Below are 26,611 nucleotides of genomic sequence, written 5' to 3'. Positions count from 1 at the left end.
GAACTGGAACCTAATGCACCACTTAAGTCTGGCCACAAGATGGTGGCAGCTCCACGACCTTATAATGGATTTTCATAGAAAGTCCGTAATTACTGTATCTGTGTTTGCTTTTTATTTCGAGTCAATGTCCTAAATCAAAGAAATTAGACGTGATAATACGTCTGAGGCATGCGTATTCTGAATGTGTCTGGGTTTTATTTTCTTTTAAAGTGACTCTGATTGGCTTTAAAGTGGGTAAAGTACTATTTCATCGCCACATTAGAGGAAAATAAGTCAGAATAAGGGGGAGTTTCTGCTTTCTGCTCTGCTTTTATTAGTCTTGGATCCTCCTCCTCCCTTAGATCTAACACATGTAGCCACTTTGCAAAAACTTGAAGACGTCAGAAAGGCGGGCATTTCCCCTCTATATATTCCTCAGAGCTGCATCCCATCCTGCTACTCAGTTCAACCTGGAAAGCACTGGCAGGCGTCCTTTTTTTGTTTTTGTTTTTTTGCGCTTAGCAGCATGGAAGTGACCAAAGGAGAGGACGGGTCGGCGGAACAGGCAGCGTCTTTATTTGGGACACGAGAGGTGGAGAGTCAGAGGAGCATGAATGAGAATAAAAGGAGTACCCGCCGTAAAATCATTATTGGGGTATGTTCAGTTGCACTTTGGCAGCATGGAGGGCAACTTTGAGCGATTGACTTCGCTGTGTGAAAGTCACACATTATAGTTAATGTATTTGTCTGAGCTCCTGCCACTCATATTACTGCATGGTCTTAAATGTGACTTTTAAATTGGGAAGCCCTTAAAGTGTCAGGGACACTATTATTATAGATGATATTATTGATTAATAAGTAGCTGCTGTCTTTTGTCCTCTAGAAGAAATACTGGGGGGAAAAATCATCTGTCCCTGTTTGAAATGAAGAGATGTCCATCTTTTTTCTTTTGTCTCATAATTGCAAACTGGATTCTGGGGTTTAAAAAACATTTGAAGGCGTCATTTTGGGCCCTGTTGAGTAGTCCTTTTTTTTTTTTTTTAATGTATAATTTTTGTCAAACATTAGACAGTTAACCCAACTGGCACTGTGTGATGTTTAACTAGGGGAAGAGAACCATCGTCAGGGATCAAAAACCACATCCTCGGGTCAGCATTTCTGCACTGTTTACTCACACTGTCATTAATTCACAGCTGCCACACAGACGAGACTGTCAGTGTTGCCAGCGTGAACGTGGAAACTAAATGTTTTCACTCCACTGCAAACAGACACAGGCCAGCAGGCTCTCTGCAGGTGGACAAGACCTGCAGTTGTTAGTGTGAAGCAGGGCTGGGTGGAGCTCTGACCCCACAACGTTGACTCTGATCCAAAGTGTCGTTTCAGCAAAATACTGGGTGTATTCAGGCAGCTGGAAAATGAGTCGTCCTGCCAGCGCTTTGTTTTGATGTAGTTTTAGTGGTTCTAGATGTTACCGTGCAGAGGCACAGGTAGTAGCTGAAGTTGTTTATAACTATAATTATTTATAACGTTGACTAATTGGGCAATTAGTTTCTCACATAATTGAGCAATATTTGTTTTACTCTAATGCAAGACTGTTCAACAAACAGACAGGCACAGTGCTGTGATAGTCAGCACTGATGAAGATGTGTGTTGGGTTGATTGGCAGTTCCTGAGATAAACTAGCTATCTGTGCAAAGTGTAACATACCTCTAACTTTTATGAAATGTGTGGTAGGCTCCAGCACCCCGCCCAAGAACCTGAATTAAACAGTGAAAGAAGGTGGATGTGGACGTTTGTCACGGCTTGGCCTGTTCTTCTTGTGCTACCATCAAGAACAGACTCATTTAAACCGGCCCATCTTGACCCTGGACTCTCTTACAAAACACATTGTTAATTTTAAGATTCTGACTTGATCAATAATCTTCAGTGTCCAGTAACATCCCCACATCTGGGCCAGTAGATCAAAACTTTGGTAGCGCTTTAAGGTGTAATCTGTAATAATGTAGCATTGGTAAATATGTATATTGAATTATTAGTCTAAATCTGAAAAATAATAACTTAAAGGTTTAAAAATATGTCGACCAAAAGACAGGCTGTGCGAACTTTGACGCAATACTTGGCTATCTCCATCACTGGCAGGAATGGACATTTTAATCTGCTGGGTCTGTTCTTTGTTTTCCCCAGAACAGTATTTTTATCACAGAAGGAACGTCTCAGAAAACAACAGCAGCTTTTATTGTTCACAGCTCCTCGGGGCATTGAAACTAACCACACTTAGTCTTTGTGGAGGCTAAATCTGGAGTGTGTTTCAGTCTTTACAGAAAAAAATATAATTGAAGCAATTGTAAAGAAAAATACCGTTATGTTTTATGGACTTGTTTTATATTGCTGCGGTCATAGTCATATCAGAAAAACATGTTTCTTGCTGTAATATAGTGAAATAAATTGTGATTTTTTTTAAGTTGGAAGTGGAAAGTTAAACATGTCTGGAATGTTCGTGATCTCCTTCATCACTGAGGCATAAACTGCATGTCAAAGAAGTCATTTGAGAATGTGCGCATCCTTTCAGCTATTCACTTGCGACCTTCAGCTCGACACCACAATAACCAGATGCTGTCTGCTTTGTACCAATTAGACACACACAAGGTCTCATTTTTAAGGTCCACGACAATTCGGACAATAGCATGACTTTGTAGTTTCGCCTCTGTACACTACCACAGTGGATTTTAAATTAAACCAATCAAGATGTGTTTTAAGTGCAGATTGTAAGCTTTAGTTCAATGGGTTTACCAGAAAATGGTGCAGTAACTACTTTGCAATACATCCCTAATGTCTTAAAACCCCAAAATAACTCAAAAATAAGTAAAAGCTCAATCTTGAGTACCCATTAACACTTTATGACAATGAATAATAAAGTGAATGTCTACCACTCCTTCACCAGATAGATCTGTTCAAACTCCACCCACCTTAAACTGTTTTTTCTATGGTAGTTCCTCTTTTGCCCTGCTGCCTGAGAAGCTAGATTGCTTCAGTTGTGCAGTTGTGCACCTGATTAACACAGAAAAGTAGCAGAGTTGTTGTTTTTTTTTTTTTGGATCAAGGATCCAGGCTTATGCGAGAGCAGCTTGTCATATCTACCATATCTTTCAGCTTTGTGCATGTCATAAGGCCACACATGATGGCAGTTTGATGTGTAGCCCTTAGCTTTTGTGTCTAAGTCCACCCCTGAACTAGAATGACACTTCCCTAGAAAGAGTTTTTGTGTCTTTGGATAGCCTTTTTTTGATGTCCACTTCGAAGATGACTTTCATCTGTAGTTTAATTTCAGAACCTTTACATCATTCTCTTGTAGACAATGGAAAATGAGTGGTGGTCATGGTGGGGGGTCTGAATAAATATTAAAGCGTGTTTCAGGCAGCCCAGTAGGTTTCCACCAGACAGTCTGTTTACTTTCACAACCCACAGAGACCCCGTCTTTAAGCATTTCTGTGAAGCCCATCCAAGTTTACAGTTTTTTTCACCTATAGCTGGGGAAAATAAGTGCACGTACCCAGACACCAAATACAGCAGTGCGTTTTCATACCTGTATAGGAATTCCAGCTCTTGTGAATCACACTAAGTAGATTACTCCTGCTGTACTGCTGTAGCTTTCTAGCTTGGGAGGATCGGACTAGTTTTGGCTTGAGGATTTGTTTGTTTAAACTGTAAATCCTCTGTAAAATCTTTCCTCCAGGAAGAATTTATGTTTTTCCACTTTAAGCCTGTTTTTTTGAACTTTTTAGTTTAGCTTTTTCCCCCTTTCAGTTAAAAGTAATAGACTACAGAAACAGTGTGAAAAGATTAAAAACGTATCAGTTCTGAGAGGAAATTAGACTCTTTGTGCCAGCAAAAAGTGACACCAGAGAACAAGAGACTTGCTTTAAACTATGACTTGTGTTGTGCTAAGGAAATATTTGCAGCTGCGTTCCCAGCAGAGAGGTGATAAGATGGTCATAGGAATAAAAGGAGATGAGCCATAACGCACTTACATATTATACTCTTTAAAAACTGTGATTGCAAGGCACAATTTTACCAGAATAATAAATATTAAAATCTGGCGACACATTTAAAATGAAGATTTGTAATGCCATAATGAGTAACTGGCCTGGTTTGGGGCATTGCAGACGGTTCAAAATCAGCATCCGTGATAACCCTGGTAAACACTGTCATTTCTAAGTAAAGTAATCTTTGAAACACCCATCTAATTACAAACCACTCGCCCCCAGGGAGCTGCTGTCCTGGGGCAGAAAGGTTGTGATTTTTAAAAAAACAAACAAAAACAATTCTGGATCACTACTTCCAACTGCAGAGAGCTGAGACTAATATATAGACAGATGGAGATGGTGTGGAAATTGTTAAAATCAACAGTTGAGCCTGTGAGGATACAGATGGAAGTCTCGGTGGACGGTAGAAGGATAACTGAATAAAGCAACATATCTAAACCTCTTCAGCTGCAGTAATGGAGTAGGGCTTTGAGCTAAAAGCTAATGTAAGCATAATTAGAAGTATACAGAAAACAATAGCATGGTGATCGAGTAGTGTTTGCCACCCTAGTGTAATTCAACAGGTCCCAAATGCCAATTCTTAACAGTAAAAAAGTAACAAAGTTGCATAAGACATGTACATTTTTATTTTAACTTGGAGACGTCAAACTCTGTATGTTTTTTCTTTTTTTCTTTTCTTTTTTTTACATGATTGTAGTTTAGTAACAATGCACACAGAGTTGTAATCCGATCAGGGGTTTTCCCCCGTTGGACGAGGATCTGGGGAAAAATAGCATGCTGTCTCTGGTGCGTAAAGTGTAAATAAACGATTCAATAAAATAATTTTTTCCAGACACAGTTTTTAAACGGAATTGAAGACAGTGAAGTACAGAGAAACACTGAGCCCGTTTGTTCTTGACCGTCTCGTAGCTTGGCTGTTTTTGTGATTCTCAGTCTGCATCTGCAGCTGCATCACATTTTTTGAAAAGAAAACTTGGAAATTTAAGAGGATCATGCGAGTCAGCTGGGTTCCTCTGCGAACTGTGGATACAACAAATTTATTCATGATCGGTCCATTAATATTATTTTAAGAGCCTGTAATGTCAGCCTCGTGTTAGTGATGCTAAGAGGCAAAATAACAGCATGATTTAGTCATTAGGTGAAGAGGATCCCATCTAATACTTGCTGTACAACAGCCAACACTGCTCTCTCTAGAGCTGAAGCTTTGAGTGTGGACGTGATTTAGTTTTGTTAATTTGTGTCTTCTCTTGAGAGAGACGAGATTTTGTAGTGCTTGAACCTTTTTCTTTTCTCAAAGTTCAAATAGTTCAAAATAAACAATGTGAAATTAGTGGCTGCTATCTCTAACAGCTTTAACAAACATCTTGCCATTTTATCTTCTGGGTTATAGGTTCTGCTGCTGTGTTTACTGGTGGTTATCCTGGCTGTGGTGATTTTTCTGAGAAAGGAGAAAGGATCAGGTAAGATTGACTGTTTTAATTAACCAGCATTAAATTAATGTACATTTCACCTCCTCATTTTCATAATTCTTGCCCAATGGCTGTTGGAAAAGTCCCCAATCCCCCTCCCCCATCCCTCTTCCCCCTTCATGATTTGTGCTTCATTTATAGCATATTTTTCATTCAGCTTGGATTACATTTAAATTTTAAAGAAACTGTTTTGCCTCTGGTATAATGTTGGCCTGGTCACCTTGGATTGCGCCAAGTGAGCCTGGGACTGGCTATATTCCATAGTACTAATAGAATTTATTTATTTAACACCCCTGTTTCTCATCAAACAGCTTTATGCATGTTCTTGTGGTTTAATAAACAAGTTAAGTGTATCTTCTTCCTCAAAACAGCAAAAACAGTTTTAAGAAAAGCTACATTTCTTCACTGCCACGTTTGATTGCTTGCAGTCCCTCTTCCTTTGGTTGGTGCATATCCAGACATATTGCTGCTGCAGCTGTCAATAAGTGGTACAAGATGAAAATATTAGCGGGACTTCGTGTCACTGCAACACACATGTGCATCCTTCTGCGCAGGAAACAAAACAACAATCCGCATAAGTCTGTTACTGCAGGATATCTTTGAATTTTACTTTAGTAGATATATAGTCTGTGAAGTGCTGGTGTTGGAAATGTGAAGAATGTCAATACAGACCTCAGCGCCCTGTATTCACGAGGATTTCAATTGCTTTTCCTAATGAATTCTCAGAGTTGACCTTCGAAATGCAGCTGTCAAAGTGCTGACCTGCTTTTTCTTTCACTCACATGTAAATCTGTGTAGTACCACATTAATACATTTTCTGTCTGAGCTTTGTCTAAGTCATGGTTTTCACTCCTCATGGACAGTGAATAGAGTGCTTTGGCTACAAGAGCGTGAGACAGATTATCTCAGGTTACATTTCTGGCATTTATTCAGCGAGAACTCATTTGGTGCGGTTGTCACTTGGTAAAATAACAATCAAGGCTCCACACTCTTGTGTATAGCACCTAACATCCCGCTGCAGATCCTCCAGAAACTTGAGACTTGAAGTATTTAGAGGAGCAGTAGAGAAGGATAAAGTTACCAACCAGGCAGCAAAAGAGAGACAGAGAGGTGAAAGTTAACCCCCAAGACGCCGCATAGGTTGAGCGTATGTTTTTGTCAGGGTGGTGCAGGCTAGTTTTTTCTGTCCATGGTTGCAAAACAAGTCGTAAATACCCTCTTAAGTGACAGAGGAATGTTTTCTGCAGCTATAGATTCGCCCCAGTTAGACGTGGGCAGCAGTGTCAGTACGCTCTTTGTTGAAAACCACCATGCCAAAACGCTCCTCCAATTTAGGGGGCAGCGGCGATGACTGTGGGCAGCAGTCCCCAGCCTGGGTGGGGTCCTCTCTCTCCTGTGGCATTTCCCTTTAACTTGCACTCTATTTTCTCCTCAGTTAACATAAAACCTTTCGATTACTTGTCGATTACTCACCATAGAAAGCCGTCTCCTGAGACAGAGCATCCCCGTGTTAAGTCCAAACCACATAGCTGGCCCCGACGCAGCGAGGAGAGGATTTTTCACCCATGTGCTAAGGCTCCCTCTGTCGTATGCCCTGTCAGTACAGCAGGAGACTTGATGGATGCATAAGGAAGGCAGATGTTTAAAAGGTTAAAGAGGTGACCCAAAATATCCTGCTTGGTGATGCCTTGCCTGTGGGAAAGTCCTTGAGTAAGGAAGGTTTCTTATCAACCTGTGCAGACCGTTACAACATTTGAGGGCGTATTCTCAGTTCGCATTTGATTACAACAACTAGAATAAATGTTATGATTGTTTTACTGTCTATTGTCTTTCCCAAACTAAGTGCTGCTTTTGTTTTCTAACAGCTCCAGGAAGCAGCACTTATATTTGGTTTTTTCTGTTATACATGTCTCTACATAACACAGGAAGGAAGTGCTGTTCTTGCAGCTCTCTCTTAGATAATCATATATTACTGATGCATAAACAACAGTATTGTATTAGCCTCTCTCACAGCAGAAAGAGCAAGTGACGGCTTTTTTCCTTTGTGTTTTTTGTTGTTTTGGGAGGACCAACCTTCCTCTTCACGGAGCTGCTAAGACACCGTGCCTGGGATTACCGTAATAACCCTAATATCACTGAAAAGCGCAGAGTCGCTGTTTTCAGGAACCGTTGCAATTATTTCAATCAAGCAAATGGTTCAGGAGTTACGGGAGTTGCAGATATTGAAAAGAGGGTTACAAAACACCTGTCTGATGCCAGCGACAGGTTAGGCTTGAGAGAGTTAAAAGAACAGCAACAAATGGAACATGTAAAAATATGTAAAACCCAAATCCACCCATCAAAAGAATAACCTAATAGTTGTGTGTCTTTGATACAGACCCTCTCATTAGTAAATGCATCAAGTAGGCACAATAAGAGCTCTAATGAAAATGAGGCTCATTTCTTCTGGGGTGTCATAATAACCATGAATTGAGGATAACGAGACGGGATAAACGCCGTCACCAGTCTGTCACAAGGCTAACACAGAGAGGAAAACAGTCTTACATTCCCATCCTACAGCCCATTTAAAATCAAATTAACATGCATGACTTCGATCAGTTGGTGGAAACCCATGCAGGCTCCTGCAGAACACTTAAACAGCCAACAGCAAGATTCAAACCTGGAGTCTTTTTCCTGACTGGTGTCATTATCCAACACGACAGACATGAAGTGAAACTGTGATATCATGAAAGCCCTGTTATGTAAGGAAACAGCTGAGGGCTAAAAAGGTTGCACTGAATGCAGTCTGTACTGTTGTGTTCACAGGTTATGTAGTTCCCCAGGTTACAATGTGTTATGTTTCACTTCTTTGTTTCCAAGATTGTTTCTATGGTGATCTCATCTTCTCCGAGGCAAAATGAAAGCGTAGCATGTGTTCCGTCTCGAAATGCTTCCGGTCTTCTTGTAAATGTGGATGAAAAAGTAATGTCACTTTGCACTTACACATCCTCTTCACTGGTAGTCAAATTATTCAACAGTGCCATTTAAAGGGTGAACTTGACAGATTGCTTTAGTTGCTGTCCACCAAATGGGATCATATTATATCCTCAAAGCTTGTCAGGTGATGTCCTTTTGTGGTTTAACATAGATTCCGTTATTTATATGAAAGGTTTTAAAATCTGTAAGAGTTTAAACTGAGGATCTAAGTGGTTGTCAAAACAGTTCTAGTAACTTACCTTCCAAGGTCACTGTGTCATGTTAATATATATTATTTATTGACATTTGCTTTAACCCAAAAAGTGTGCTGAAATTAAATAGAAAACCTCAATTTTCCTTAGTAACACAGTTCTTTTCTCACAGGAGGGGAAGTCTGGATGGAAGGGCCCTTTCAGGAAGTCAGTCAGCCACAGTGTCCTTCTGGGTAATATAATACTTTTGTTTGGCTTCAGCAATGTGAAAACAGATTTACTTTTCATAAAATTGAATGCACAAATTCCACCTGGACTCCTTTGGATTACATCAGCTCTGGTCCTCCTCTGTCTGAATCCTAAGTTGTAACATATCACAGATCTGAAAGTGGAACTATTTAATCATATCACCCACATTTTCCCTGAAAAGAAACCATTGTTCACTGTTAGCAAACATTATCAACATACAAAGCAGGCTAGAGTTTCCTTTCTGTCACCCTCTGGTTGCTTACCCAGCTAACGTCCATATTTTTTATCTTGTAAATAGCTGAATCACGGCTTGTTTTCTCCTAGTGGTGTTGCTTTATTGGGGAAAAAGTAACTGTCTCTATGGAAACTGGGGTAATGGCCGAGTAATCAGGCATGTGTTGATGAGTTGTGTCTGTGTGTTTGCACGAGAGCGTGGTCACATGTTTGTGTTTCTGTCTTGGCGAGGGAGTAACCTCAGACAGACGCGTCAGACTGTGGAAAAATGGTCCTGCGGCTCCAGATGAAGCTATTTTAGTTTGAAAAATACAATAAGACACACAAATGTCTATTTATATGAGTGTTGTTTTTTATTGTTTCTATGGATACACCACACTTTTACTTTCCTGACAGGTTGGCAAAATCTTTCTTATGATTATTTTGGTTACTAGCATATTGCTGCTAGTTTGAATGGGTGTGATGGGCTTGCTCTCGGAGCTATTGTAAAACTTTTAAAAGTGACATGCAAACCGGAAATGGAGAAAGTTTGCCTTCAGCATAAAAGTTCTACCATAGTGCTGCAGTTTCAAAAAGCACATATTTTACTTTGAAGTTGAACCTTCCCTATTTCCACTTAGCGTCACTTTTACGCATTTTACAACTACACAGCTAATACCAGTAATAGACGACCAGTACACAAACTGGCCAGTGTTATGTTTTTCAGGGGAGTTTTCTGGCTTTATTGTGAAGCACTCTGTGATTTTTATCTGTGAAACATGCTTTATAAATCAGAGGCAGACAAATTTTAAACTATGTCCGCATGATGTCACATGAAAACCCTCAATAAACTGCTTTAATTGTATCTATTTTTATATGATTTTCTGAATTCTATTGATGATTTTATTCTACATTTACAATAAAAAATGAAAGACATTTTCATATTTGCAACTCTACAGAAAATCATAACCAACTCTTCCTTCTCCAGGTCTGTTTCACAACTTTTAGCTTGTTTTGGTTTAATGCCAGCGCTGCTACATAGTACAGCGCATTCAGCCACAGGTCTAATTCTTGCTCTCAGTGGCTTGACACCAAAGCAATGCTAAAGGGCAGACATTCTAAGAAAGGGACATGATGTTGAAAGACTTCTGAACTGAAAGGAAACCGATAGGAGGACAGAAGATGATTGAAATGTCACAGATGGAAAAGTAAAGTCAGTTAAATTTTCATTTGTCTTAAATTTGGTTCAGTTTTTACGTTTCAGTGAGCTATGATATGAAAGTTGATTTAAAAAATGCTTCGAAATGACTGACTGTAGCCATTTCAAGATGCTGTTGTGTGATTAGACTTGCTTATAGAAAAACTTGGCACTAGAAGGAGCGGAAAGATGACTCCAGATTATTAATGATAAACACAGGTCAGCGTCCCCTTAGAGAATGTATTTATCAGATGTTTTTCCTGTCCAGATTTTCAAAGCCTCCTCTCATCCTGGTGTCTTTGGACGGTTTCCGGGCAGCGTATCTGAAAGAACATGCGAGTCACATGCCTGTTATCAGCAAGTTACGTAAGTCAAAAACATCGCCTGTCTCACAGTTCTTTACGATTTACAGCTCAAGGTAACAATGTGACTTTGTTACATTGCAGGAAATAATGGAACTACAACACCATACCTGAGGCCTGTTTATCCCACAAAGACCTTTCCCAACCACTACACCATTGTGACTGTGAGTGTTTTTTGTTCATTGAGAAATACAAACAGGTTTGCTGGGCAACAGTGTTTGGTCAGTGATGATGAATAACTCATGTTGTGTAAGGATGTATTTGTAATTTGTAACTGTTCCAATGAACTTTAGAGCAGTTTTGTGTGCAGTTTGAATGTGATCTGACCAACCCAATTACCTGGGGCACTTACTACAAAGCACGTTCAACATACCCACATGACATTACTGGTTATTCATTTCCCAGGATTTCTTAATCTGCCAATAATCTAGCAGTGATTAAGAAACCCAGTATATGGTCATATAAGACATGGTTTTTGTAGCATATGACAAGTCTACTGGGAGCAGATGGCATATTTTACTAAGAGAAAACTACACAGCCAAAGCCAGCAGCATGTAAGTCAGCATGATAGGAAAAGCACCTAGTAGTTACAGTTAGGCTACGTTCACACTGCAGGCAAAAGCGCATCAAATCTGATTTTTTTTGACCCTATGCGACCCATATCCGATCATGGTATGACAGTGTGAACGGCACAAATCCGATATTTTCAAATCCGATCTGGGTCACTTTCGTATGTGGTACTGAATCCGATGTTTTAGAAAGCGACTGCTGTGAACGGTCATGTCGCATTAAATCCATCTTTTACGTCACTGACACAAGACAGACGCCAATTATCAGCGCCCGAGAAGCGCCCGAGAAGACAACGCGAACGCTTCCTGGCCATCCAGTGTAGATGTCAGTGAAACTGTTGGGAAGACAACGTGAACATTTTATTTGTACTGTATAACCTGCAGATTCTGACAGAAATCTGCAGCTATCCTTTGAAGCACCGCTCCTATCTAAAAGAGCAATAAGGATCATTATTAGGTTATTTACATTATTATGTAAATAACAAAATAACTTAAAGCAAAAATTGGGAAACGTAAAGCCCGAAGTCTTTATATTAAGGGCCATCAGTCAAACAATACTGTTTGGTCTAGATCTAAACGGAACACGTTGTTTGTGACGTCTTCTTTTGCGCATGCGGGCCGCTTTGAGCGTTCACACTAGAGCACGTTTGCTGTCGCATTTTATTTGTAGTGTGAACAAGCAGACAAAAAAATCGGATTTGATCCAAAAATCGGATCTGAGCATTACGACCTGCAGTGTGAACGTAGCCTTAGAGTCCTGAATAAAGGTGTGAATGTGCCTTTAGTATGCCTCGGTTTCAGTGGTCAGTGAACTGAAAGGGATTATTCTCTATATATGTAAAGTGGGCATGAAACACTTGATGTATAAAGGTTAATTTACACTACCCCTGCTCTCAAAAACTGAAAAGATGTAACACTGTATGTGTAGCTGGATTTAAGAAACCTGTGATGTTGGAAAATGTCTGGATGTGTTGGGAAAAGACAGACTAGTTTAATGCATAAAATACGGCTGATTGATCTGAAGGCTCTCCTCCACACAGTGCTCATTCATAAAATGCTTTACAAACCCAAACATTACAGCTAACAGCTGGATTTTCCCATTTGAGTCCAGCTAGCCAAACAACAAAGAGGCAGTGAAAGTGAAAAGTATAAATTTAGTTTTAACATAAAACTCTTTGTTGCAGTCAGAGGCAGCACAAAAGTGATCACTTGAAACAGATTTTTAGTTTTAGTCACCTTGCTTTCCATTGAGTTATCGGTTCTGTAACTAGTTAGCTAACATAAACTAATGTAAGTCTATTGACTACAAGAAACCAACCAATCCGGTGACGTTACGCTCTGTACTGAAAGATTATAAACATGTCTTAAAAATAGGATTTCTTAAATCTTGCTTCACAGACAGTTTTACATCTGTGTCAGTTTTTGAGATGATGATGTAAATTGATAATGATGTAAATTAGCCTTTATAAATGAAGTGTTTCATGTCCACTTTAAAGTTAGGAAAGAAAGCTATAAAAATAACTGGTTTAGTTAATAGACTTATTCCAGGATTATACTTGTTTGTGAACGCGGAAACCGTGACTTTGGTTGCTAGCAGATGTGACTGAGAATAAAGTAGCAAAACATAAATTTTTTTTGTTTGTTTGCTTGTTTGTTTTGGGGGGGGGGGGGTTGCCTGTCCCATTTGGATCTTTAGCCATCAGAATTATTATCTGAAGGCCAAGAAAGATGCCTAGCAGATTTACTTTACCAAGTGCATCATCATGGCCTTGCCATATTGGTCCATTTAATTGACCTTTATTATTATTATGTATCTATTTTATTTTATTTTCAATTGTTACAGACAGAACAGACATTTAGAGTAAGAGAAGCTCAAACTCTAAATCTGTTTGTAAAGAAGTGTAAACATCCTGCTTTTTCTAAAATGACACTTCCACAGGATGGTAGGAATGGTTGAGACCTAATGGCTTACATTCGTACGGAGAACAACTCCAGCAAGACGCTTATAACGTTGACTCCACCTTTATTGGTTGAAATCAGACACTGCAATTAAGATAAACTGCTGTGGTTACTTGTAATATTTGGGGTTGAAAGATGGTGAGAGAAGAGGTAATCACCTTTAAATCCCTGCAGCCACAGAATCAAAGCAGCTCATTGTGACTTGGTTTATCTTATCTCTATTCCTGCAGGGTCTTTATCCCGAGTCTCATGGGATTGTGGACAACAAGATGTACGATGTGAAACAAAATGCTTTCTTCAGCTTGAAAACGGATGAGAAATTGAACCCCCAGTGGTATCAAGGAGAACCAGTAAGTGAATCTGTTGTGTAGAAAGGTGGTAAATTAGTACAGCAAAGCTCAGGCTCATAGAGGCCAAAAGTAAAACCTGCTAATAACAAATCCTTTTAAGGAAATTTAGGTTCTGTTGAACATGGCCACAAAAATGTAGCTCTCGGGAATACTGTTTATTTCACACATCTGAGAATCCCAGTTAGACAGTGTTGTTCATAGTCCTGCAAAAGTCAGCGCACTAGTCATGTGTTAGAAATAGAAATACTGTGTTCATCACAATGTAATTTGCTTTCTATGAACGACACAAGTCAGTCAGCAAGTTTGATTGTTGAGAATCGGTTCTCCCTGTAAGGAGTTTCTTGATTATAATTATGGATTGAGCTCGTAATAAGTGACAGCTTGTGAGGGCTGCGTGTGGTGCTTGTTTAGATGCTTTGTGGTTTTCATTTAAATGAGAGGCCTCTTAAATCTCATTTCTCAAGTGTGTGACAAAGTGCTCTTCTTGAAATTACACAATGCAGCTGCCATATGGCTTTTCAGGAGGGAAGAAGAGATGGATGACCCCTGTCAAGCAATTTAGTCTGTAGGAATGAATTCTTTCATAATGACTTTTGAACCAATACAGCTAAGTGCATCAGCCAAATGTTTAGGAGACAGCTGCATAACTAATACATCTACCTGCAGATCTAATGGGTATTCATTTAGAATAAAATCCTACTCTTAGGTTGCCTTCTGACTTGACAGGGCTGTGAGGGATTACGCTTTTAGCTTGATGTACTAAACACTGGTGCCGCAATGTACTGAAAATTAATTATCCAATTTTCTACTGCAACTCACTCAGAATAGAGTCTAGATGGCACTCTTTTCTCCTCCTCGTTTCTATTAATTTCATACATTTTTTCATTTCTCTATCTCACCTAACTTCTCTCGTCAGGTCTGGCTCACGGCCATCTATCAGAAGCTGAAATCAGCAACTTTCTTCTGGCCAGGCTCTGATGTAGCCATCAATGGCACCCTCCCAAGTTTTTACAAGATGTATGACAAGTAAGAGCAATGCCATGCAAGCTTCTGATCCAATGCCAATGAAGTGTAAAATGTAGCTCAATGCAGTGCTGTATCAATGCTTTCATAAATTACATTTGTCCCACAGGTCTGTTACATTTGAGAAGAGAGTGTCAACACTGCTTGACTGGCTCAATTTACCTGAGGGAGAAAGGTTCATGTTCATCTTTATGATAACAAAGATGATGTTGTAAGTTCCCATAAGGAAACTCTCTATATCACTCGTAACTGTTGGCTTTCTGTCTTTAGACCTGACTTCTACACTTTATACCTGGATGAACCTGATTCAACAGGACATTACTATGGGCCAGAAAGTACGCAGGTGAGTTATTTGCCTGTATTAATAAGCCGGTTATTGATTACCTAAAAGAATAACTAGGTAAAAGAAGGGAACATCATTAGAGGAAAGCTCTGTATGGAAAATTTGTGTGCTGACAGTGTTCGTCAGCTGACTGAGCATGCCTTACAATCACAGGTTCACTCAGTTGTGTAATGTATGCCTGGGGTTTCAGTTAATATGCTCCTGCTAGTGTAAATTGGTCCTGGTGAGCGGCAAATTAAGCACAAAATGAAGAAGAAAAATGTGTTTAACTGCTTTAACTAGGATAAACACATTTTAGGATTAGGATTCAACTTTATGGTCATTACACATGTATAAATGCAGGATAAGAAAATACAGTTTGCATCTAAGTGCAAGAGTAGTAAGTGCAATAAGAGCAATTATATACAGATAAGCAGAGGGCTACTAAATGTATGGATATACTGATATATACAGATAAGGGTAGTATAAATGGTGGAATAGTTATGAACAGACTATGTACAGAGAGACCAAATATACAGATGAACTACAGACAAATGTACTGTTGTATACAGATATACAGATGATCTGTATAGCATACAGATGCTGTATATTGCTATACAGACGGGCAGATATACAGATGAACAAATATACAGATTTTACCACATTGTATCCATGCTCAGGATTAGGGCACCAACTGAAAACTGTTCCTCAACTGAGGGAACTCGACGCTGATGTGAACAATGGATTGTTTGGTAGGACATCTGCACTAAAGGGAGTTTGTCCATAACAAACTGTTTGAGCAGAAGGGTGTTAGTGAGTGTGCTGATTGCATTTGGTTTTGTTTTTTTTGGAACTGTATGTCTTGTCTTGTTCAACAGTTTAAAGAGAAGCTAAGTTGCTAGCTGACCAACCACCTGATTCTGGCATCTGTCCTGAATGACTCCTTGATGCCTTTTAAGTGTGGTGTTTTTGGAACGTAGGCCCTTGGGATAAAATCAGGATGCTGTGAAGTGATTATGAGTCTCTCAGCTGAATTAAAACCTTTTTAGCACCTCTCTGGTGAGATGGAAGTGGTGGTTGGTGAAAGGGAGGTCTACTCAGCTCTGCTTACTGCGGCCTGCACAACGAAGGACCTGTAATGCTGTTTTTCTATTTTCATTTATTTATAGTTATTTTATTCCACTGAAAGTATTAAGTCCAACCTCTTCAAATAGTCAAGATCGTCTCTTATGGTAACAAATCTGTTAGTTCATTTTGCTGGGTAAATATTTATCTAAAGCACATTGTTGATAGGGCGTTTGAATGGCAAAAGCACAGTGATTCTCAGTGTTGTTGTTCCAGTCGTGGTAACATTTTAACTCTGTTAGAACTTCTGTTATTCATTTAGATCGTTCCGGCCTTGCAAAAGGTGGACAGGATTCTGGGCATGCTGATGGATGGCCTAAAAGCAAAAAACCTGCACAATTGTGTCAACATAATAGTCGCATCTGACCACGGTGAGATAAATATCAACTCTCCACAGCTGGGATACAGTTTACATGGGATGACTGAGACCGAAAATTACCAGTTTAAACTGAAATACACTTTAAAAGAAAAGAAGCATTGTCTTATGAAAGCTAGCAGGTGGCTTAATTTCTGATGGAAATACTGAAAACGACTGATTCACTGAAGTGTTAACTAAAATACAAATGGACATATTTTGAGCATTTTTGAGGAACTGAGCAGTATATTGCAAATGGAATTCAAAATAGCCAGGCTTTCTTTCCATTCGCTCACATAAAGGGGCATTCCACATGCTTCTTATTCCAGTTAGTGACGTCCTCAGCTGATGATGATAACATGGAGACCGAAATATAGCAGAAATGGAACACTTCTGCAATTTGACAAGCAATTAATCCTGCAAGAAATCATAAATCTTAGGATTTGAAACACAAAATAGTCAAACATTTTGATTCCAGTTAATTATTTTATCACTGAGAGCATCCTCGGTGTTCCTGTTCATTTCTAAGATGAATGAGGCACATTAGAGCTCTGAAACCTTAAACTGGATACCTTAAAACATTAAATGTTACTGTTACACACCCTAATAAGGAGACTTGGAAATTGTTTTAATTTGTTGGCAGTTCAAAGTGAAATTATTTTGAGTCTTGATGTCAGTTTGTCAGTTAGTGTACCTGCTGTCGGTAAGAATGGAGACCGCTGCCACTGAAGAACTGAATAAAGAAGTCATGTGCATGTTAACTAAGTAAAATGTTCTCAGTATTAGAGAAAGAGGTTTCTTTGGATGGCTGGAGACCAGATGTTTAGCCCTGTAATTACACACTCAAGATCAGTGTGTTGGAGTGGATGTGGCTCAGGGCGATGCCCAGATATCCTCATCTAAGACATTACTTCCAAGAGAAGAAGTACATTTTCTAAAATCCATGAACAGATTTTGTTCTTCATTAAAGGTTTAGCTTCATATCATTTACAAGAGAAGATGTTAATTTTAACTTTAGTATTTGGTAGTCCCTAGCTTGGCAAGGCAAGAAACAAGCAATTAGCTGGAGTGCTCATGTCACACCCAAAGACATTGCCAACACATGTTACACTGTCATTTTGAATGTCACGTCCTGCATGCAATGCAAACTTAAGCTCTGTGAATCCCTAGAAATGAATGGAAAGTACGCCACAAATCTTCCCCTTTTATTGAGGAAAGCTTTAAACTTTGTATTTCAGAGGAATTACAAACTTTTGTAGCTTTTATACAACATTAAACAGTTCTTAAACATTATAAGGTTTTGTTTAAGAACTTCTTCTGGTGCCTTTCTCTGTGTCATTTGTTGCCCTGCTGAAGACAACCTAGTGAAATGACTTCTTTTCAACAGGCATGGAGAGTGCTTCATGTGAAAGGGCATCATATGTGTCAGATTTCCAGAAAGACACCTCTGGTTTCACTGTAATCCAAGGCCCAGCTGCTCGCATCAGACCAAGTCGCCTCCCACAGGATTACTCTTCCTGTGAGTTCCTGTTTAAAAACACCAGAATTCCCTTGTTCCCAGATTTATATCATTACTCTGTGCCACTTTGTAGGAGATTAGCATGCCTTACTTGGTACTGTGTTTCTTTTTTCAGTTGACTATGAGGGCCTGGTGAAGAACTTGTCGGTATGCGAAATATTCCAGATCGGACTCTTGTATTCATAAGAAGAATGAAAGATTATCTGCTTGCTTGGAAAGTCAAACAGTCCCATTCTCTCTCTGTTGTGTGTTGATTCCCCTTGTCTGTGTCCATTTTGAAGTGCAGGACCGTTGACCAGCCAATGAGGCCGTACCTCAAAGAAAACCTTCCCAAAAGAATGCACTTCGCTAAAAACATCCGCATAGAGAGGGGTCACCTCTACATGAAGTCAGGCTGGCAAGCAGCACTGTAAGTAAACAATTAGTGATACTCTCTTTAATTTTTAATGTGTTAGTTCATCAGGTCGGGCTGCATGAAAACTTTTTATTAGTCCTATTAAAGGCTTAGTTTAGTGCTAAATTCTAACCTAATTAAGTTAACATTTTTGTTTACAGGCATGTAATTTGTGCATTTTGGTTTAACAACTTAACTTAAACAACAAACTGTATGTAAAATTAAATCATAGAAATCTCATGGCCGTGTAAACCTCCTGTCGTAAAGCAACACGTCATGCTGACCTGCATCTAGATCATTCTGCTGTCGATGAGTCTGAGAATACAAGCATATATGTTAAGCTGTAACTACAACGTTCATGTCTCTACTAAACATCTCTGGACTACCTTTGTGTATATTCGCTTACATGCAACCTCAATATGTAGGTGTGATGTTTTGACTCGTATTATTATTATTATATTGTTTTATAAAACAGAATGTTTTTTATTGTTTCCCTTTTTAGCTTAGCAGAGCTGTTTTTTAAGAAACAAGCTGACATATATTATATATCTTTATTTTTATTTTTTGCTGATGCTTCCTTGAATGTAATTTGTGCAATCATCCAAAAATGTTGGCAGACACAATATACAGTTACACCTAAAAGGGAAGTATGTTTAGTGACTTCCAGAGTTTATTTTGTTCTGTGTTTTTTCCCTCAGATAAATTTTATTTTCTCTCCTCAGTAAACACAGCGATATCAAGTATTGCACTGGCGGATTCCACGGCTCTGATAACCTCTTCACCAACATGCAGGTCAGGGGAATTTAATTTAAAGGTGTGTGTGTGTGTGTGTGTGTGTGTGTGTGTGTGTGTGTGTGTGTGTGTGTGTGTGTGTGTGTGTGTGTGTGTGTGTGTGTGTGTGTGTGTGTGTGTGATACACGTTTTGTCTGTGATAGATCAGTGTTAACAGCACCAGTCAGATCATTTTGTACGATCACTTTGCCACAATACCCAGAAAGAGTTGTGTCAGAGATGTCCTTGTAACAGTGGGTTTTCCCATTTTAATCATCGCATAATACCTCACACATATCTTACAATGTTTTGACACACATGTTTGGATAATCAAGTCGTGCTATGAGTTTGCAATTGTAGAAAAAGAAACTATCTTGTTATATTCTGCTGTTTGCTCAAAAATATTAGATTTGTTCTGGATTTCTTTTTTAAGTAATGTTCGAGCTTTGGTGACTACATATACTGATCACAGCTAAGAATTAGTCCAACATGATCTTTATACTGTAGTTTGTTTATGGAAATAAAAAATAGGATATATTATTTTAATCAGTGAGCTTTAAATATGCATATAGACGGATTTTTGAACAGAAGGCAGGTTTAAAGCACTGTCATCTTTGAAGATGGACCATTCAGCTTGCTATGTGTGCTCGCTTCAAAGCTTGTACATCTGGAAAAGCACCATCAGTCCTGAAAGTTATATACAGGTTTTAGACCAACATCTGCTCTCATTCCCATGACATCTTTTTCAAGGAAGGGCTTCTATATTTCAGAAAGATGGTTTTGAATTACATACCACAGCTATTACAGAATAAAGCACGATGTAATGTCTTAATAGATGAGCTTTAAAAAAAACTCTCGGTGCTAAACTGATCTGCCTGTAGTCCAGAACTTCACCGGTTAAAAAAAACTTGGGCACATCGTGAGACAAATATACGACAAAGAAGAATCGCGACTGTTGAGCAGCTAGAATCCTATATCAGTCAAGAAATGGACAATGTTTTTCTCCCCAAAGTCCAACAGCTGGTGTCCTCAGTTTCCAGATGTTTATGAACTGTTGTTAAAAGAAGAGCAGATGCTACACAGCGGTAAACACGGCCCTGCCCTAGCATGTTTTCTCACAGATTTTGGAATTAGGCTTGTACTTGTAGTGAAACAAATCTAAAGGAAACATATGCATTAGGTATGTCTAGACCCGGACCTAAGTACCGTAATTACATTTTGTGTGGATTTCTCTCCACCTACACAATCAACTTTTGACTGAGTTTGTTTTAATTGAGAAAGGTGTTTCTGTCTGCCACCTTAATGTCAGTCTTTATGGTATTTTTGTCTATGCTTCCGGCCGTGGTTTACACTGGAATTTGACTCAGTATAATTAGCTTACAAGACTGCAGACCGATCTAAAAAAGGGTCGAGAAAAGTCAACTTTTGTGTAAGCGGTTGCCAGCCTGCCTGCACACAGCTAGGGAAAGTTGCAAACTGCCCTTGAAATAGATCACAGGCAAATATCTGTGAATCCATCCAAGGCTTTCCTAGAATTGAAGCCCTTCACTTCTGAGGTTACGTAAGGTCATTTTACTGTTTTAGTTCCTTTCAAATATTTATGCGTTATCTAATTAAAGTGTTCAGTGATTTCTTTTTGTTGTACAAAAACAATTTAAAGGTTTTAAGTTGATAAACTGTCAAACTGTAGATCATATAGTTTAATATACGCACTTGTTTATTTTACAGGTTGAAGAGAAATTAATGAAAGTCTTACCTGGTTTTTTGTTTGTTTGCTTGTCTCCATCAGGCAATCTTCATTGGCTACGGTCCAGCATTTAAACACAGCACAGTTGTGCCAACTTTTGAGAACATTGAATTATATAACCTCATGTGTGGTAAGTTATATTGTTCCTTCACACTGCTCACTGCACATTCTTCTCCTGTCCTGCAACGAAGCCTAATATTTTTTCTTTATCGTTTCTTTTTCGTTAGACATATTCGCTCATTGACTTTCATGCTGAGAGCTAAATGAGAACATCTATTTTACTCTTGTACCCTGAAGTTTTGTTAGCCCTTTGAGGTTGCCAGGCGAGCTGAGGAGACTACAAGAATTACCGATCAAAGCCGAGAACTAGTCCACCCCACAAACCTTCTAAATTGATGCCATAGTCTTAAACTGCAGGAGATATAATGTTTCAATCAGTGAGCTCTAAACATGCTCATAGGCTGACTTTCTGTCTAAGGTAAGCATGCTGCAGCTACGTATTTAGCAGATAAATGTGACACTAGCAGCAATGGCTTGAGCTCGGGGCATTTGCTGAACGTGTAACTATTTCTGCAGTGACATAATTAGTTTCCATCGCTTCATCATATGAATCATGTCCACAAGACACAGTCAAGTCAGCAAGTCTACAAGAAGTCATCTGATTTCATTTTTATTACTTTGCCTAACATAGTTTACTAACCCCATAATTCATCAAATTGCTAAAAACAGCTGCTTATTTTTAAAAGATAAGTTAACACACTTGAGAAGAGGAAGCAGGTATGCTTCGTCTGCACTGAGTTTTAGGTCTGTGTTTTACTTCCAAAATAAAGAAGTGTTAGAAAAAGGAAACCATATCTACCAGACTGAAGACAAGATAGAGTAACCCAGATATTTCAGTACTCTAAGTCAGAATCAAACTGAACACACAACCATACGGTGTATGCCGGCTACAGTAGTGGCTCTTTAGGTCAAAATAGAATAGGTGTGTGTTCATCTTCCATTAATTCAGGCAGTATCAATTTTAAAAAAGTAGAATTTAGGCAGATTTACTCTTTGCTGGTGTATTTTTTTAACATACATAATAAACTGACTATTAAGGCTCACTCTCTTTGAAACAAAGCAAATTTGTATAAGTCGCTGAACTCTTATAATTGTACTGTGTGATAACTTTGGTAAAGATTTGTTGTTCTTGAAACCATGACTCTTCTTTTAATTTCAAATACACTGACATGTTGTCTTATTTGATGTGTCCTATTCATTCTTTTAATTAATCATTTTCTTCTCTTATCAAACAGATCTTCTTGGCATTCGTCCTTCTCCAAACAACGGGACCCACGGTAGTCTGAACCACCTCCTGAAGCACCCCGTCCATAATCCAGTTCTCCCAGCACAGCTCTCCCACGACATCCTCTGTAACTCTAATGTGCTCTTCCCCTCTGACAACCTGCAGTGCACTTGTGAATCCCAAACCACAGAAATGGTATGTGCTAACCAGATTTATTTTTGGCCTCTGGATGCAAATGTCAAGAATGAAATATATTTACAACTAGAGTGAAATGTTGTTAATTTTTTAAAGCCATTTATGGGACCCACTGAATGTTTTCTAATAGGTTTAAAGACCCTAAGATTATTGTCAACCTACTAGATGGATGGGCACAAAATTTTCTTTGACTAGACAGCTATGGACCAGTGCCTGGCCAACATTTAAATTAGTCTAGAACTTATTTTTATATGAAATATTCTTTCTGTCAGTAAACTCCCATTAAACTATACAAAGATCTGCCAAACATCTATGTTTTTAAAGGATTTTATTGCTAATGCTAGCATTAGGTTTTAGCTTAAAGCAACATATATACCCACTGCATATTTGTCTGAGTGTCACAAATGTGTATTACACAGTTATACATGACAACTAAGCTCCACAAATGTGCACATTAGGTTGTGTCTCAAATGCAAGTTTATTTATGGGCACATTAATAAAATACAAGAGCTTTCTGTATATATAAAACTATTAGAGGCGTTCTCTTTTTACAGATCGTAGTTGCGTGCAGTTACATGCATATGCATTGGTTAGATTTGAGACTCTTCTCCGTTTTTTCAGCTGATGAGTGCTTTGTGGTGGTAGATAACTGGGACATGTGGGCCTTTTGCTAGAGTCATAATTTCAAAGAGTTTTGTAAATAAACAGAACAGCTCATCACTCCTACATCACAAGATCATGTAACACACATTCAGGCTTATTTTGGGACTAGTTTCTATCCACAGTGGCATTGCTGTGGACTTTTAGGTGGTTATATTTGGTGCTTCACTTAATCATTCTTTGTGTGCACAGCGAAAAATGAGAATTCTCCAGGACAGAACACAGCAGAGCTCGGGGATCTGACTATAACTGCATTTGCATGTTCTGAAGCTAACATATGATGTTGTTTGGTGTGTTTAACCCCTATTCTTTCATCTTTGACTGTGCTAAATGAAGTCTTGTGTTTGGATTATATTGCTGTATAACAGCTTTTAGAGCAATAGAATTGTTTTAAACCTGCTTGCAGAAAAATTGAAAAAAGCTGGATTGAAGGTCATCAGAGAAATAAAAAGTATCTAGCCCTCCTAATACTAGACTTTTCCAGCAATGGACAAACTATTTTCCAGTGTATTGATTGGTGTGTAGATGTTGGCTGGAAAACCCAGAGTTAGCCTTGAATTTACTTCACTAAGCCCCATATCATGATCAATAATACAGGCCTCTGGTGTACGCCGGATTTATGGTTTTTGATTCGTAGTTAGTGGCAGTGGTTACTACTTGGTCTCTTCTGATGAAGTTCATTAACACATAGTGAAGTGCATGGAGTAATAGAAGTACTACTATCCTACTCTCAAACTAGAGAAGCTGGGATATGTACAAAAAATGAGCTTTAAAAAATGCATTGACATCAGAGCTCTATATACTGAATACGTGGTTAAATTGTGTTAGCTATTTCTAACACAATCATGCTAACAAGATGAATTTCTTTTCAGGTGGAACAAATGAACGGAAATCTCTTGGCATTGAGCTCAAGTGAGAATCATTTCACTTTTCTTTGCACATGTGGTGGTTTTAGAGATGCTTCTGTCTGATACACATTACACATCTTCTCTTCAGGTGAGAAATCCAGCTTGCGTCGCCTCCACGAACCTTTTGGCATCCCTCGAGTCATCCAATCAGGTGCCACATTTTGTCTGCTGCACCACTTAAACTACCTCAGCGGATACAGCAAAGACCGGCTCATGCCCCTCTGGGTATCCTATACCATTCAGCCTCTGGTGAGTCCGCTGGCTGGAGCTTTTATCTCTAAACATAGCCTGTAGAGTTGAGTCGTTCCGGCTATATTTCTTCTGTGGTTATGGTTTGGCAGCAGATTGCACAGAGCTGTTTAGTATCTGAATTTCTTTTCTGAGCAGCTGTTACTCATCTTCTCTGCTCATGTTGGTTCAAGTCTCTCTTGTCTTTGTCACTATGTGGTTGAGCTCTAGTGTAAATTATGACCTCAAGCAGAGTGATGCATTCCCGGGAGACTTGAGACTATTACTGTACTGTCTGAATCATGGTGCAAGAGAGGAAGTAGCCATTGAAGCTCTATCTAAACAATAGAAGTAAAACAGAGAATCTTATTGTACCATCTGTATTTTTTCCCTCATACTGCAGATTGTTTGTGACTGAGCACTATTATCTTCATCACACTTGTAAACCCACACAGAACTTCAGTTTGCAGCTTGTCAAAGCTGAGCATTTCCATGAAAAGCTAGTTTTGAGCTAGTTTGCCTATTATAAAAAAAAAAGGACAATGTGACTAAGATATCATCCAAGATGTTTCCTGGACAGAGTCGTAATGTTTAGTATTTTATGACAAAGAGGAATAATAGTAAAAAAGTAAAGGGTAAAAAAAATGGTTTTACATGCAATTAAATATTAATTTGCTGTTCATTTATTATAGATACTTACACAAGTTCACATCTGTGGCCCTGGCCTCTAGCTTAATGCAAGATCTCATTTAAAATTCCTTTCATCTGCCTCTTGGGAGAAAAAAAACCCTTTTTCCACAAGTATTTTGTATATGTTGTAACCCACGAGCTGTTCATACAGGCGCTGACACTATGTGTTACTTTAATCTCAGTAAAGAGTAAAACTATGGCTCCACTGTAAAATTTACCAGTGAAAAACTGCAGATTTCTTTTAACAATTTCCCGACACCATCGTCTGTCTAAAACATCTCCACAGTTTAGTTCTTTTTGGCACTTTGATTTGATTGACTTATTGCCCGTTTTATGTCTAATAATTCTTACATCTTAGATGGGCTGCCTTCTTAAGAAAATAGAAAATCTTTTCATTGTACTCGTGCTGATTTGTCTTTGGGGTGAGGCCAAACCGCTTTGGGGGATTGCCCAGATTTTTTGTATGCGGTTTAAAAACACAAAAGTGCATCTTTATGTAGACATGGTGTAAACGGTATGTGATTCAAAGCGGGGCAGCACGGTGGAGCAGTGGTTAGCGCTGTTGCCTTACAGCAAGAAGGTGCCGAGTTTGTGTGGAGTTTGCATGATCTCCCATGCTTGGTGGGTTCTCTCCGGGTGTTCCAGCTTCCTCGCACAGTCCAAAGACATGCAGATGTGAGTGCCAATGGTTTACTGTCTCTCTGGCAACCTGTCCAGAGTGAATCGTGTCATCACCTGCGACACTGAATTGAAAAGGTGGAAGAGGATGGATATTTTAAAGCTGCTCTTTTTTCTGGGAAATGGAAATACCCAAAAATGTCTTTCTTTCATTGTTTCTATTTAGCACTCTATTCTTTGAAATTATATAAATGTTTTGCATAGCTGGTTCCAAAATGATATAACCCTTGGTGCTACCAAGAATTTAAGAGGAAACAAATGTGTCTTTTTTTCCCCTCTGTGACAGAGGATGGAAGTGATTTATTGGTTTGGGGGTTTTTTTGGGAGCTGTGCGCACAGAATCAGAGCAATGCCCTTGCTGACCTATACACACATGGAGAGCAAAAACCAAGCCAAACCATTTTACACAACACTCGCGTTTTAGTCTGGACTCCCACTTATACTGTCAACACTGACTGATCCTCGCTCTCTCTACCTCTTACTCTCTCTCTCAGACCAGAGTGCAACCTCTGAGCCCAGAGTTGGAGGCGTGTGTCCGTGCTGACGTACGCATCCCAGCAAACAACAGCCAGCAGTGTCTGCGCTACAAAGACAACTCTGATCTTGCCTATGGCCTGCTGCATCCCCCCAGTGAGTGTTTGTGTTTGTGAACCTGCATGTGTGTGGTATTGAGGGAGACAGTTCATCCCTCTCAGCCTGTGTTGAAGTCAGGTCGAGATGTTTCAGAGCACATTTTCACGTACAGAGCAAACATATGCTTCACAGCTGCGTGAGAGAAAAGCATCCACTTCCTCTTGAGTGACACTCTGCGGATTGAATGTTTATTTATCTGTTTCTGTATATCTGTCTTTTGGATGTTCAGAGACAAGAATACACAAAGTTTGTGGTAGATTTTCCAGGGTTAACAGAAAAAGCTGGCCAACATGAAACCTTTGATCTGCCTCTGGTTCTGGTAGAAAGTGAGCACAGCGATAGCAGTGATAGCAGATTAATTAATCAATTAATTTCTCTTGAGTGAATTAATGTAGCAACTTTTTAATGTGAACAACTTTCACTTTTTCTGGAGGTAAGACGCAGTCATTAGCACTGTCGCCTCACCACAGTTCAGACCTCCTGGTCCTCCAGTTTTCCACTACAGTCTAAAGACCTGCTC

At 39.1% G+C, this 26,611-nt stretch overlaps 1 protein-coding gene across 1 annotated transcript in view; it reads left to right on the top strand.

Moving 5' to 3' along the window:
• Positions 1-328: 328 nt before the first annotated feature.
• enpp1 (ectonucleotide pyrophosphatase/phosphodiesterase 1) overlaps positions 329-26,611 on the top strand; it is a 35,865-nt gene continuing 9,582 nt past the window's right edge. Inside the window, exons 1-19 of the mRNA XM_026142792.1 lie at positions 329-634; positions 5,413-5,482; positions 8,831-8,891; positions 10,587-10,684; positions 10,765-10,844; positions 13,439-13,558; positions 14,475-14,584; positions 14,691-14,756; positions 14,852-14,924; positions 16,291-16,399; positions 17,771-17,902; positions 18,018-18,049; positions 18,184-18,311; positions 19,019-19,088; positions 20,857-20,944; positions 22,110-22,294; positions 23,827-23,866; positions 23,951-24,111; positions 25,953-26,088. Of these exons, the coding sequence (XP_025998577.1) occupies positions 506-634; positions 5,413-5,482; positions 8,831-8,891; positions 10,587-10,684; positions 10,765-10,844; positions 13,439-13,558; positions 14,475-14,584; positions 14,691-14,756; positions 14,852-14,924; positions 16,291-16,399; positions 17,771-17,902; positions 18,018-18,049; positions 18,184-18,311; positions 19,019-19,088; positions 20,857-20,944; positions 22,110-22,294; positions 23,827-23,866; positions 23,951-24,111; positions 25,953-26,088 (1,888 nt within the window). The 5' untranslated portion in view covers positions 329-505. The remainder of the gene's footprint in view (positions 635-5,412; positions 5,483-8,830; positions 8,892-10,586; positions 10,685-10,764; positions 10,845-13,438; positions 13,559-14,474; positions 14,585-14,690; positions 14,757-14,851; positions 14,925-16,290; positions 16,400-17,770; positions 17,903-18,017; positions 18,050-18,183; positions 18,312-19,018; positions 19,089-20,856; positions 20,945-22,109; positions 22,295-23,826; positions 23,867-23,950; positions 24,112-25,952; positions 26,089-26,611) is intronic.

Source organism: Astatotilapia calliptera, chromosome 15 (assembly GCF_900246225.1).
Source record: "Astatotilapia calliptera chromosome 15, fAstCal1.2, whole genome shotgun sequence".
Lineage (NCBI taxonomy): Eukaryota > Metazoa > Chordata > Actinopteri > Cichliformes > Cichlidae > Astatotilapia > Astatotilapia calliptera.
The sequence above is the reverse complement of the archived record's forward strand: the minus strand, read 5'-3'. Positions and strand labels throughout refer to the sequence as shown.